The sequence below is a fragment of the Mus musculus genome, chromosome 12 (assembly GCF_000001635.26).
Source record: "Mus musculus strain C57BL/6J chromosome 12, GRCm38.p6 C57BL/6J".
NCBI lineage: Eukaryota > Metazoa > Chordata > Mammalia > Rodentia > Muridae > Mus > Mus musculus.
The window spans coordinates 111,026,931-111,040,600 of NC_000078.6; the positions used below are offsets into that span (position 1 = coordinate 111,026,931).

The 13,670-nt window shown below is 51.2% G+C and overlaps 1 protein-coding gene and 1 long non-coding RNA gene across 7 annotated transcripts in view; both read left to right on the plus strand.

Moving 5' to 3' along the window:
- Positions 1-1,421: 1,421 nt before the first annotated feature.
- On the plus strand, positions 1,422-9,815 carry Gm35846. 6 transcript variants are annotated; one of them, XR_003950148.1, is made up of 5 exons: positions 1,422-1,929; positions 2,854-2,880; positions 2,987-3,124; positions 6,936-7,010; positions 9,665-9,815. It is a non-coding gene; the product is annotated as a predicted gene, 35846 (long non-coding RNA). The 6 variants fall into 6 exon arrangements; XR_873032.2 differs by lacking the exon at positions 9,665-9,815 and adding an exon at positions 5,750-6,141 and having other exon boundaries at positions 6,936-7,268; XR_873033.1 differs by lacking the exons at positions 6,936-7,010; positions 9,665-9,815 and adding exons at positions 5,750-5,896; positions 6,050-6,346.
- Positions 9,816-12,436: 2,621 nt separating this feature from the next.
- Positions 12,437-13,670, plus strand: part of Rcor1 (REST corepressor 1) — a 76,536-nt gene continuing 75,302 nt past the window's right edge. The window contains exons 1-2 of the mRNA NM_198023.3: positions 12,437-12,958; positions 13,032-13,091. Of these exons, the coding sequence (NP_932140.2) occupies positions 12,676-12,958; positions 13,032-13,091 (343 nt within the window). The 5' untranslated portion in view covers positions 12,437-12,675. The remainder of the gene's footprint in view (positions 12,959-13,031; positions 13,092-13,670) is intronic.

Here is a 13,670-nt window from a genome sequence, read left to right on the forward strand (position 1 = left end):
CAAAAACAAAAAACAAACAAACAAACAAAAAAGAACAAATATATGTATAATATATGTATATATGTATGTATATGTATATACATATATATGTACATATGTATATATTAATTTAAATATTTTTGTTTTCTTTAATCTTTTTAGATTTATTTTTATTCTAGGTGTATGGACGTTTTGTATTACATGTATGTTTATGTACCATGTTTGTGCAGCGCCTTCAGAGGCCAAAGAAGGCACCAGATCCCCTGGAACTGGAACAACAGACAGTTGGCTACCAACTGGGAGCTGAGACTAGAACTCAGGTCCTTTAGCAGAGCAGCAGATGCTCTTGATGGCTGGATCACCTGTGCAGCCACCAATCCCATTTAATTTTGTTGCATAGAATTGTTGTGTAGCTGGTGGTGGCCTGGACCTCCTGATCTACCTACTCCCAGTGCTGCTTCCATCTCAGGCAAGAACTCCCCACACCTGTCTGCTCCTTCATTCTTTCTGTTGTTTTGCTTTGGTTTTGGTTTGAGAGCAAGGTTTCTCTGTGTAGCCCTGACTGTCCTAGAAGTCATTCTGTAGACCAAGCTGGCCTCCAACTCAAGAGATCTACTTTCATCCTTGCCTCTTGAGTGCTGGGATGAAAGGTGGGTACCACCACGGCTGGCTAGGTTTTTAGGAAGGGTCTTTTGCATCCCAAGCTTACCTTAGATTTACCATATAACTGAGGATGATCTTGAATTTCTGACACCTCCCCCCTACCCCCCCCCCTCTATTGCCAAGTGCTGAAACTACAGGTAGACAGCGCTGTGCCTGGTTTATGTCATGCTAGGGATGAAACTCAAAGAGTGTTGTGCCGGCTGGACAGACACTCCACCAACTGAGCTACATCTCTTCTGCCGTTACTTTGTTACTATCTAGCCAAGGCTAGGCTGCAACAGTTACCTTTTAATTTTTTTAAGGCTGCAACAGTTACCTCTATTTTTGTTTGTTTGTTTTGTTTTGTTTTGTTTGTTTGTTTTTCGAGACAGGGTTTCTCTGTGTAGCCCTGGCTGTCCTGGAACTCACTCTGAAGACCAGGCTGACCTCGAACTCAGAAATCCGCCTGCCTCTGCCTGCCATGTGCTGGGATTAAAGGTGTGCGCCACCTCTGCCCGGCGGCAGTTACCTCTTACAGGTTAGTTGTCTTATCTTTATTTTCATTTTGTTGAGTTGGGGAAATCTGAGGGAAATGAGTTGACAGTCCCACTCTCCACTGCTTCCAAAGATCCTCTCTGTCTTCTTCCCTCTCCCCTTACAGCCTCGTTGACCTTTAACCGCGCTAAGAATTTACCTGGTTCTCCTCCAGGGATGGCTAAAATTTCCTAAGCTGCTCCTTGGGACAGACCCCACCCCTCCCTCCTCAGAGAAGCCTAAAGTCCAGGAAACTAGAGGTAAGTGGGAGGCCTGGCCAGCCTGAGTCCTGTCCTGACTCTGCTAACAAGGGTCTTAGGTAAAGGAGCAGGTCTGGGGCCCTTCCCTTCCTGTCCAGAACCCCGGCACTGGCTGGGGCCTATTGCCAATCAGGCCTGGGAGATGACATAGGGACATTGACAAAGCATATGCCAAGGGCTGCAGGGGGACTGCTAGAGAGGGGGCGGGAGCGCCTAAGGTTTTACCCTTCCTATATCACCCTGGCACTCCAGAGGGCCACCTTGCCCCAGATGCATTAGTCTCTGGTTTGGGATACACCTGGGAGTAAGAGAGACAGGCAGACCGACCAACTCTGTCAGGGTGGGGTCTAGTGAGGGAGAGATAACCAGAGTCGCAGAACTGCTATGGAGATAAGGCTGAGAATGGGGCGGCCGCGGAGCTGAGTGGCCACGAAACGGAGAAGGGTCCAGGAGGAAGAGATCAGTACAGTGAGGGTGAGCGACCAGGACGAGGTTCAGCAGCCTGAGTGACCGGGTAAGGTGTTCTAGGCTGAGGAGCGGCATATGCCAGGTCTCCTGGCTCATGCTGGATGCACGGAGAGGCTCAGGAAGTGGAGGTCAAGGAAGGAGTAGGGGCCAGCTGTAGGGGCTTGGAATTTTATCTCCGGTGCAGCAGGAAGCCCAGGGGGTGGTAAGCAGGGACAGATAAGATCCTGCCTTCCTTTCTTTTTTCTTTTTCTTTTTCTTTCTTTTCTTTTCTTTTCTTTTTTTTTTTTTTTGAGACTGGGTCACACATAGCCCAGGCTGATCTTGAAGAGTGAATTTGAGTTTATTTTTATTATTTGTGCGAGACACAGTTGAGGGAGAGGTGCGGACCACTGGAGCACTGTGCTAAGACTCCGGGGACTAATGTATGCTGGGCAAATGCTCTAACAACTGGGCTACAGACCCGTCTTCACTCCAGAGGTCGTCTCTGACTCTTCTATGATGAAGAAATGGCTTCCCTTTATAGGGAGGGTGTCCTGCTGAGCCCCGGGAAAGACCTCTTCTGTCACTCCTAAACACAGGCAAGTAAGGGGCAAAGAGAAACTAGTCTAGCCCAACCTGGACATAGTTGGCGGTCTTAAGGAATGAGTGTGCAGAGCTTCATCATGTCTCAGACTATGCACTATGACCTGTCCCTACCTCTACCTGTCTGTCTAAGGGCTGCTAGCTAGTTTGTCTGATTAGATTTTCTAACCTAGCAAACTCAAGGAGGAGGGGAGGGGGACACGGGTGGGTCCTCAGACAGGAAACCACAAGTTGGAAGGCAGTTTCTGGATGGAAAGGGAGCAACCCCGTCTGATAAGGCAGGAGCTGGCACCTCTCTGCTCTAGCCAGGCTCCTGTGAAGCCAGGGTTCCACCCAGCATTTGCCTCCCTGGCAATGAATTTATACTCTACTCTGTCTCCTGGTCCAGCCTGACCCCTGGACAAAGCAGATGCAGGTAAGTTAATGAGCTCTTGCCGTGTGCTGAACCTAGAGAACCTGGCTTCAGTGCAAGGGAGACCACTCGACCAGGCTGGATGTCACAGCTGTAACCATCATCCTAGGTGGGATGTAGAGAGCACGGAAGTGGTCTGCAGCACAAAGGGCTCCTTGCCTGTGGGAGGCAGCCAGTGAGCTGACCCTTGAGAGACACCATATGAACATGTGACCTTGGAGAGGAACCCCACACAACCCCAAGGAAGGTGAGACCTCAAACCTGGGAATCCCAAGTTAGACATGAAGTGGGAGACCACTCATTTCCTATGGGGGCCACTCTGAGGCTCAGGTTGGGACCCCTTCCTTCTTGGTCCTGAGGCCCTTTCAAGGAGTCTAAAGGTCCCAGAGGTACATATTCCAGGACCAGTTTTCTTGGAAGGTTTCTTAGAGGTAGAAAAGTCTGCTTAGATGGACGCTTAGATGTGGTGGTATAGGCTTGTAACACCAGTGCTCAGGGGTTGAGGCAGTATTAGATCATGAGTTTGAGGCTAGCCTAGACTCTACAATGAGGTCCTATCTCAAACCAAAACAAAATCAAACATAAATTTTAAAAATAAAAATTAAAATTAAAAAAAATGAAAGAAAAGATAAAAGCAAGCAAGCAAGCTTTGGAGGGTGACCGGACAGGAAGGGACATGAGTTCCTCATGCCCCCTGAAGCCTTTTGTTGACAGCCCCCACCCCACCCCACCCTACCCCACCCCCACCACTGTCACGGGTATAGTCATCCTTCAGAGCTCAGCTTGTGAGGATAGAAAGGAGGGGTCTGGCTGAAGGGGAACCTGTGAACCAACAAGAATGCTGCTTTCCTGTGAAAACGGGTCACCTACACTGGCCCTGGTGCCCTGCTTTGCCAAAGCTTCAAGCAGCAGCCACTGAGTGGCCAGGGCTGACACACTGAGGCTAAGAGAAGGCCTGTCCCACCCCAGCAACCCATGCAAAGTGTGGGCTCAATGGAAATCAGATCTGTGAAAACTCAAAGCTTGTAGATGACTGTGTGTGTGCATGTCCATGTGCATTGTTTAGTCATGTGGTACGTGCACTTGTGCACACACGTGTGTGCCTGAGTGCACACGTCGGTCAGAGGACAATGTCCTAAATTTTACTTTTTTTTCTTTCTGTTTTTTTTTTTTCCCCCCTCAGAGACAGGGTTTCTCTGTGAAGTCCTAGCTGTCCTCAAACTCAGAGATCCACCTGCCTCTGCCTCCCTAGTGCTAGGACCAAAAGCATAAATCACCACACCTGGTGCCCTTGAACTTCTCCTGAGTGCTAAGATTACAGCTATGTGCCACCACATGTGGTTCATTCAGTGTTGGGGTCAAACCCAGGGCTTCGTGTGTGATGGGCAAGCACTCTCCCAACTGAGATACATCCCCAGCAGACTAAAGTCTGTTTCTTTTTCTTTAAATTTATCTGTACAAGTGTTTTGTCTGTATGTGTATGTCTGGGCACCACTCGCATGCCTTGTGCCCATGGGTATCAGAAGAGGGCATCAGATCCCCTGCAACTGGAGTTACAGATTATTGTGAGTGACTATGTGGATACTGGGAATTAAACCTGGGTCCTCTGTAAGAAGAGCAGCAGAGTGTTCTTCATAGCTGAGACACCTCCCTGGCCATGTTTCTTAAACAGCTTTATTGGCATATAATTCATCTACTCACAGTGTATAGTTAATTCTCTTTTTTTGGGGGGGGTGGTTTCGAGACAGGGTTTCTCTGTGTAGCCCTGGCTATCCTGGAACTCACTTTGTAGACCAGGCTGGCCTCGAACTCAGAAATCTGCCTGCCTCTGCCTCCTGAGTACTGGGATTAAAGGTGTGTGCCACCATGCCCAGCTAGTTAATTCTTGAGTAACCACCATCATGATCAATATTAGAATAGACCATTACTGGCAAGATGGCTCTGCAGGTAAACACTGATGATCTGAGATGAGTCCTTGGAACCAGTTGTAGGAGAGAACCGACTCCTGCATGTTGTCCTCTGCCTACCCCATGTACACCATAGCATGGCCACACCTGGACACACACACACACACACACAGAGACAGAGCGACAGAGGCAGAGACAGAGGCCCTAAGGGACAGGGAGCTTGCCTGACGTTTGAGACCCTGGGTTTGACCCCGCCAGCAGTCACACATCCCTCCTCCCTTCCTTCAGCCTGAGAGTCACCAGCATACTTCCTCTACACATTTGCCTGCCCCAGACATCTTATGCTCATACGGAACCTGGCTCCTCTCTATGGCTGAATTGTATTCTGGTGTATGACCACACCACTTTTTTTTTTTAAAAAAGATTTATTTATTTATTATACATAAGTACACTTTAACTGTCTTCAGACACCCCAGAAGAGGGCATCAGATCTCATTACAGATGGTTGTGAGCCACCAGATGGTGGGATTTGAACTCAGGACCTTTGGAAGAACAGACAGTGCTCTTAACTGCTGAGCCATTTTCTCTAGCCCTGAACACACCACTTTGTAACCACCCATCAAGTGACAATCACTTGGTGGCTGTTACAAACGGTGCTTCATGAACATACTCCATGTGGTTCCGTGTGGGCGTGCTTTCAGTCCTCTGGGGCAGAGATGTCACAGTGGGATTTATGGGGCAACTGGGAGGTCTCTGCTTAGTGTTCCAAGGACCTGCCAACGTGTTTCCCAGAGCAGATGTGTCTTTCCACCCACAGTGGCTTCCAATGTCTCCGTGTTTTCATGGCAGTTGGTATTGTCTATCTTTTGGGTAGCAATTGTCATACAATGGCATGGCTGCTTGTTGTGTGGTGGGTTTTATCTCTGCAGCACTGGGGACTGAATCCAGGGTCTTTCATATCCTAGACAAGCATTCCTACACTGAATGGTTGTAAGTTCAAAGCCAGCTTGGTCATTTCCCGGACAATCTGATACACATAGACTTTCAGGGCTGCAAAGGAAGCCTAGGAAGACTCTGTCTCATGAAACCAATATACATATGATATGATATAGGTGAGTAAGTACATGAATGTGCATGCGTGCTTGTGGGTGTGTGTTTGTATCATACATATAACATGAAGCTTGCTCCTAGGTTTTCTTCTGTTTTATGGTTTTAGTTCTTTCTTGTAATAGGTTTGTGACTCACTTTGCTTGTTATGTTTTTAGCATATTATGCAGCAAGACAGTGGTTGCTCTACTATCTCTTGTAACTTTGGAGATAAGCACAGATGCCCTTCCACCACGTGTGCCAGTGTGATGTAAGGAGCAGCACAGGTGACAGGGTCCCGGGCACTGCTAACACTGTCCACATTCTTCAATTGCTCTCCCACATTCATGGCCTCCTGAATTCTTTCCGTTCAGCTCAGATTTTAAAATCTAGCTAAAACTTTCAGTTTCTAAGTTTTTTTTCTGTTGTTCTCGTTTTTGTTTTTTCTTTTCTTTTCTTTTCTTTTCTTTTCTTTTCTTTTCTTTTTTTTCGGTTTTTTTGAGACAGGGTTTCTCTGTATAGCCCTGGCTGTCCTGGAACACACTTTGTAGACCAGGCTGGCCTCCAACTCAGAAATCCACCTGCCTCTGCCTCCAGAGTGCTGGGATTAAAGGCTCCAGGTCTCTGTTTTCTTGCCTCCTGCTGGCCCTAGCCATTGTCTGTATCCATCTTTGTAGAAGCTATTCCTGGCCTACTTGGATGTTCTAATAATGAATCATGTAAAATCATAATAAAGTATCAACATGAGCCATCAATATTTTATTATTATTATTTTATTTTTTATTAGATATTTTCTTCATTTACATTTCAAATGCTATCCCGAGAGTCCCCCATACCCTCCCCCTGCCCTACTCCCCTACCCACCCACTCCCACTTCTTGGCCCTGGCGTTCCGCTGTACTGGGGGGGGCATATGAAGTTTGCAAGACCAAGGGGCCTCTCTTCCCAATGGTGGCCGACTAGGCCATCTTCTGCTACATATGCAGCTAGAGACAGAGCTCTGGGTGTACTGCTTAGTTCATATTGTTGTTCCAATATTTTATTATTTATTTGCTTTTTTTTTCAGGTTGTCCTCAAACTCTCAAGGCTGAACTTGAACTCTGATCCCCTGCCTTTACTTCCTGAGTTGCTGTGGTTACAGGTGTGTGCAGCCATGCTTGGTTTATGTGGTGTAGGGGAAATGAACCCAGGACTTCCCACATGCTAGGCAAGGACTCTAGTGACTGGGTTACATCCCTACTCTGCAACATTGTATTTATTTAAAATCAAGATAAGGCAGTTCATGTGTCTCATGCTGCTGGCCTCGCGTTCTCTTTTTGGCTTTACAACTCTGTGGTTTAAAGCCGGGCGTGGTGGCACTCGGGAGGCAGAGGCAGGCAGATTTCTGAGTTCGAGGCCGGCCTGGTCTACAGAGTGAGTTTCAGGACAGCCAGAGCTATACAGAGAAACCCTGTCTCGAAAACCAAAAAACAAACAACTCTGTGGTCTAAACCTTTTTCCTCTGCTCATTAAATCAATGACTCCAGGCAAGCCAGTTCGCTTCTCTCTCAGTGCTTCAGTGTCCTTATCCACTGTGCTGGGATGATGACAGAACTGTGTTTACAGAGGGGGTTATTAAAAGGGCTCTTTAATCCAAGCACTCAGGAGGCAGATGTAGGTTGATCTCTGTGAATTGGAGGCCAGCTTGGACTACAGAGTAAGTTCCAGGACAGCCAGACGTATATAGTGAGAGCCTATCTTCAAACAAACAAACAAACAAACAGGACTCTTGATTTCAATGCTAAAATCAGAACTCTAGACACAGAAATACTTATTATGAATCTATGCATAAGGGAGGCTAGCTCCTTGCTTGCATGCTTCCATCATTTGTATCATTCTGGATTCTGAGTTGTAACAGAAATCTAAATCATTCGATTTAGGATTTCAGGCCTGCAATATAGGACGGAATAGGAAGTACGGCGAGTTCAGATGGGTCTCAGATCCCTTCTGTCTAAGCTCACCCTCCATTTTGAGTAATGGAGAGAAGGGACCAAACTAGGCTGAGAGAGGCAAAATGCCCTAGGTGTATCATAGTAGCTGAGCAGCTGGGACGTTGGCTTGCCTTATTCAGCTAGGCCAGCTGTAGAGGCTTTAGGCTTCCCCTCTTAGGTCCTGATATCGGAGATGAAGATGTGAAAAGAAGATGCCGTCTAAGAAAAGTTCTAGCTGTGGCATATGCTTGCGCCTGAGCCATTCACTTATGGACAGGGACATTTTATTGTCAACTAATTCGGAGTCACACGCAGGTCAGGAGCCAAGCAACTGGAAGAGGATGTTGGGGATGGAGAGGAGTTGTCACTTGAAGAATGTTAGCCAGGGACCAAGATCTTCCCCCGTGTAACCAACGACTCAGTTGGAATTCACTTGTTCAGGGGATCCCCTTTTCCCAGTGGCATTTGCTCCAGCAATGTGTGCAGAATGGCTTATACTCCGCAGCCTCTTTCCCATCGCATCTAATGAGCACCCACTGGACTGTAGACCCACAAAAGAGGAAAGTGCAGATAAGGAACTGCAGATTATAGGTTAGAAGGAAGGGGCGGAGCTGCATAGAGGCCTGAGGGGCGTGGCCTGTGAAGCTGAGCAAGGGAGAGTGGGGACATCCAGAAAGACAATGGAGTTTCTGGGTCTGTTCAGCTGCTTCTGGAACGCTCATTGCTACCAATAATTGGTCATTGGACAGGACAGCAGGAAAGAAGGGGCGGAGACAGGATCCACGGGTGGGGTGAGGAGAGACTGATGGGAGGGGATCAAGAAAGCAAGTATAGACTAGCCTCTGAGGAGTGTGTGGGCCAGGAGAGTGGAGAAATGGAGCCGAGCCTGAGGGGCCACGGAAGTCACTGTCTGTTTTGAAAACACTGGTCCAACATCAGCCTGGAGTGGGGCTCAAGGCATGGAGGCAGTGCAGGGAGGCAGCGGGGTGGGAGAGTCTGAAGAGGGTGTGTAAGACGGGGACTCAAGGAGCACTCCTGCCTGAGGGCTTCAGCTTTCCTCAAGGCAGATCTTGAGATCTTGGTGGATCTTTGCCTAGACGCTTACACAGTGGCTGTGGAGGTGTGTAAGGAAAGGAGTCCGTCCGGGCTGAGGATGGCTTAGACACTGACTCGGTAGGGATGCTGGTGTAGGGAGTGTCATTTCAATGCGTGCTTACACATTCCCTATCAAAGAGTTATTTGTGGACCCCATCCTGACAGCAATGAAAAAGAGGGTTCCTTTCATTCAGGTCGGGGCCTCCTTATGGCAGAGGGAGGGACACAAGGCTGGAGGAGGTGAGAGGTGGAAAACTATCCACCAGGAAGCCAGTCAGGGAGATTCAGGCCTTTACTGCCAGCACTCAGTTTGGCTTGCATAGTGAGCTCCAGGTCAGCCAGGGCTAATACTGAGACCCTGTCAAAGAAAAACAAACAAACAAACAAACAAAAAAACACAAAACCCCCACCAGTGTTGTTTTTTATGAATGAGGAAGCTGACAGGTTGCAGGCCAATTGATATCCATGTGACTTTGTGGTCAAACTAAAGCAGTGTCTGACACTTGTATGTATGTGTGTGTGAGGCTTATTTGTTGAAAAAAAAAAAAAAAAAACCAAAAAACCCAAAGCCAGTGGCTTTTGTTACAGCACTCCCTTGGTGGTGGCTGAAGCCAAAGGCTTGCAGTAAGTTTGAGGCTAGCCTTAGGTAAGTTATGAGACCTTGTCTCAAAAAACAACCATGGGACTGGAGAGTTAGCCTAGTGGTTAAGATTGTGTATTGCTCTTGCAGATGAACTGAGTTTGGTTGTTAGAGCCTAGCTGGGACAGTTTTTAACTCCAGGAGATGTGACACCTGCTTCTGAGCTCTGTAAGTACCTGCCCATGCATGGCATTATCCCCCACCCCCCCCTCACACACACACAGACACACACCCTCACAAAACTATAAATAATAACATCTTCCAAAAAAAAAAAAAAAAAAACACTGTAGCTGGGTGTGGTGGCACGTGTCTTTAATCCCAGCACTTGGTAGGCAGAGGCAGGCAGATTTCTGAGTTCAAGGGCAGCCTGGTCTACAGAGTGCATTCCAGGATAGCCAGGGCTATACAGAGAAACCCTGTCTTGAAAAACAAAACAAAACACCACAAAACAAAACAAAACAAAACAACCCCCCAAAAAAACAACAAAAAACCCACCCAAAACCAAACCAATCTAAACCAAACCAAAAAAAAAAAAAACAAAAAAACAAAAAACCCCAACCAACCCACCAACCAACAAAACAACAACAACAAAGAAAAGAAAAAGCCCACAAACAGCAACACTACAGATTAAGCTAGGCCTGGCAGCACATACAAGTAATGTGGCAAAGGGGCCAGGGGTTGAAGGTCAGCCTCAGCTAGGCAGGAGTTTAAGACCTGTCCCAGTTAAAGGGAGGATCTGTCTCAAATAATACCCGCCCCCCCAAAAAAAATCAATTGGAAGGGTCACTGAAGCATCCAAAGTTACAATGTAGCAAGATGTCAGACTGATAGCGTACCGCTGGCAGTAGGAGAGATTTCGGCTTCCTTCTTCCCAAGCCTACCTTCCATTTCAATGGGCACGGGGTGGGGAGGACTCCCTGGATCAGGGCCTAGATTAGGGTGAGGCACGCAGGGTGCCCTGGGTGCACCATAGTAGCTGTGAGTCCTGGCATCTTGGCTTGCCCTACCCAGCCAGTCCCGCCCTAGAAGCTGTGGTCTCCCTTTCTTTAGGTCATGACCCTAGAAAGAGGCGGTACTTTCTAGGAAATGGCCTCCAGCTTGGGAGTCCAGTGGGCAGGGACAAGGACCCTTGTGTTGTGTCAATCCCAACTGCCCTACTAAGGAACTCAAATCATGTTTGTTCCTGTATGTAGGTTAATCTGTCTGTGGTACATCTTGGAAGATAGGGAAGAAAGAGGACAGAGTGCCCCTAGCCGCTCAGGTTCATCTGTCATGAAGTCACGGCTTCATCCAGGTACCTATCCCAGGTCACCCCTGGATCCCACCTCTGATTTAGCAGTCTATTTGCTGACCAGGCCAGCTGGACCCGGTTATTCCAGAGCTCATGCCTGCAGTGCCCAGGACTTTCTAAGCAGAGGGGTGTCCTTCAGAGAGGAGTCCAAGAGCAAGAACAGGAACTTGGTGGGGGCAGGGATCTGCTACCGGGAGGCTCTGGGCCCTGTTCTTGAAGGCCAGTTAGAAGTGACCATGGTCACTTCAGTGAAGTTTAAAATGATTCGCGGGGCAGAAAACGTGGAAGAGAAACCCCTGCTTATTTATGCGGGCTTTCAAACCATAAAACTCTCGTTTTCTCTCTGTAGCTATTTATATCCTGAGCGGGTGTAAAAACTGTCCCCATATGAAGCCCAGGTCTGAAGTAATATAAACGAAAAATAGCCATCTCCTGTTTTATTTATTTATTTTTAATTTAAAGCAAACGGTTTCACCTATAGTCCCCAGGTTTGGTCGCTGGCGCGGGGGGTGGGGCAGCCCACCCAGCCCCACAGGCAGCTGTCAGGCAGTGACGGGGCCCCTCGCTTGATCACTCCAGGGACAAGGACGCCCAGGGCTGGGTGTCACCGACTCCTCCGCGTTCAGGCTCTTAGCCCTGCGGGCTGGGGGAAGGGCCCGGGTCTCGGGAAGTGACCCTCCTCTTCTACCGAGCTGGGGACTCAAGCTCCTTCTTTTTCCCCCTCGCGGTGGGGCCCCTAGTCGATCTATGTCCCTCCTGCTGTCCCGGGGCCACTCGGCACCTCCCCTCACCCCGACGGCTTCGAGGCCCTCCCCGGCCGAACATCCCGACTCCTCCCTCGGCCCCTCAGGCAACGTGGGGAGCCGGTGGCCCCCAACCCAATTAGCGGGGAGCTCCATCGTCTCCAGGCACAACCGCTTTCCTTCCCTCGGGGGACACTGCCACCTGAGAGCCTCGTCCCCAGGTTCCCTTGCTCTAGTACATCTCGATCGCCCCTGGGCGACGCGGGGGCGCAATTAGTTTCTTCCAATTAGTTTCCCCTCTTTGTATAGAACCCATTCAAACTGTGCGCGTACTCCTCCGCGCGAGGGGGAAAGTAGTCCCGACCTTGCCCGCGATTTCTGTTCTCGCGTCGGGCACATTCACTTTGGGAAGCCGATGGGACGCTCGGCGGGATCCCCGGGGGAGGTGGCGCGGGGCCCACAGGGTGCGAGCGGAGGGAGCGGGGCGCTGGGGAGGGGGAGGGGGCTAACTCCTCGCTGTTGCCTCGAGAGATGGATCATGGGGCGTAAAGCGATCGCAAACCTCAAACCACGTACAGTGGGCGATACGCGTCAACCCAACCTGGCCAACGGAAGCACAGAACCTTCCCCCTCCTTCCCGTGATCCCGCCCCCGTGGCCTGACGGACGCGCACAGAGACCTACCATGCCCCTGCTTGCCGCCCGGATCCCGTGAGAGCCAATGGAAGCTCGCAGGGGCGGAGCTTGCGAGCGACGGGTTAGGCTGTGCGCGGCCCTCCTCCCCCCCAGGCTCCGCCCCTCCCCCCCGCCCGCGGCTCCCGGAGTAGTTAGAGCCAGCGAAGTGCGGGCGGCGATGAGAGCCAAAGTTGCGCTCCGTTCGGCATCGGGGGCTTGAGGCGGCTCGTTGCTCCGCCCGTCTGGGCCTCCTCTAGCCCCAACTCCCGCCAGCGGATCCCGCGCGCTCGCCCGCCCGGCCCGGCGCCCACCTGCGCCCCCTGCCCGCGGCCCGCCGCCCGCGCCTCGCGAGCCGGGGTCCCCGTCACTTTGGCCCGGCCCCGGGCCCCGCCGATGCCGGCCATGGTGGAGAAGGGCCCCGAGGTCTCAGGGAAGCGGCGAGGGAGGAACACGGCGGCCTCCGCAGCCTCGGCCGCCGCCTCGGCCGCCTCGGCCGCCGCCTCAGCCGCCGCCTCGGCCGGCACCGCCTCCGCCTCGGCCGCCGCCGCCGCCTCGGCCGCCGCCGCCCCCAATAATGGCCAGAATAAAAGTTTGGCGGCGGCGGCTCCCAACGGGAACAGCGGCAGCAACTCCTGGGAGGAAGGCAGCTCGGGCTCGTCCAGCGACGAGGAGCACGGTAGGTGGCAGCCGCCCCCGCGCCCGGCCCGTGTCCGCGCCCGCGCTGACCGCCGTGCTCTGCTTCCCCGCAGGTGGCGGTGGCATGCGGGTGGGACCCCAGTACCAAGCGGCGGTGCCCGACTTCGATCCTGGTGAGTAGCGAGTGACGGGAGCTCGGGAGACAACTTTGTTTTTTGTGCGTGTTGGCCTTCGGTCCGCGGGGGCACACGGGGCGCGAGGGCAGGCGGCGCGGCACGCTCGCACACGAGTGTGCTGCAGATTCGGGTGCGGGGAGGCCATGGGCTCCGGTGGGGACAGCACTGGGCCCGCAGTGTCCCCCGGCTCTGAGAAAGCCACACCTGGCCGGGGTGGAGTGGGATGTCTCTGCCTCCAGGTGTGGTGTACCGGAGCTAGGACGGGATCCCGGGTGGCAGTGCTGGAGAGTTGGCGTCCTGGGGCGCTCGGACCCAGGGCTCCGCAGAGACTTCTTACTTCAAACTGGCTCCTAGCGTTACCCTGCCAACCCTACGCTCTTATTGCCTCTTGACTCTCATCCCGTCTTGTCCCGTCCGGTCCCATCCTGTCCCATCCCATCCCATCCCATCCCATCCCATCCCATCCCATCCCGAGGGCTGGTGGAGTAAAGATCTTCCTGTCCCTCCACCCCAATCAGGTAATAAAAGAAGTGTGCTTTCCAGAGAGCATCTGTCTAGATAAGAGAGCCCGACTTG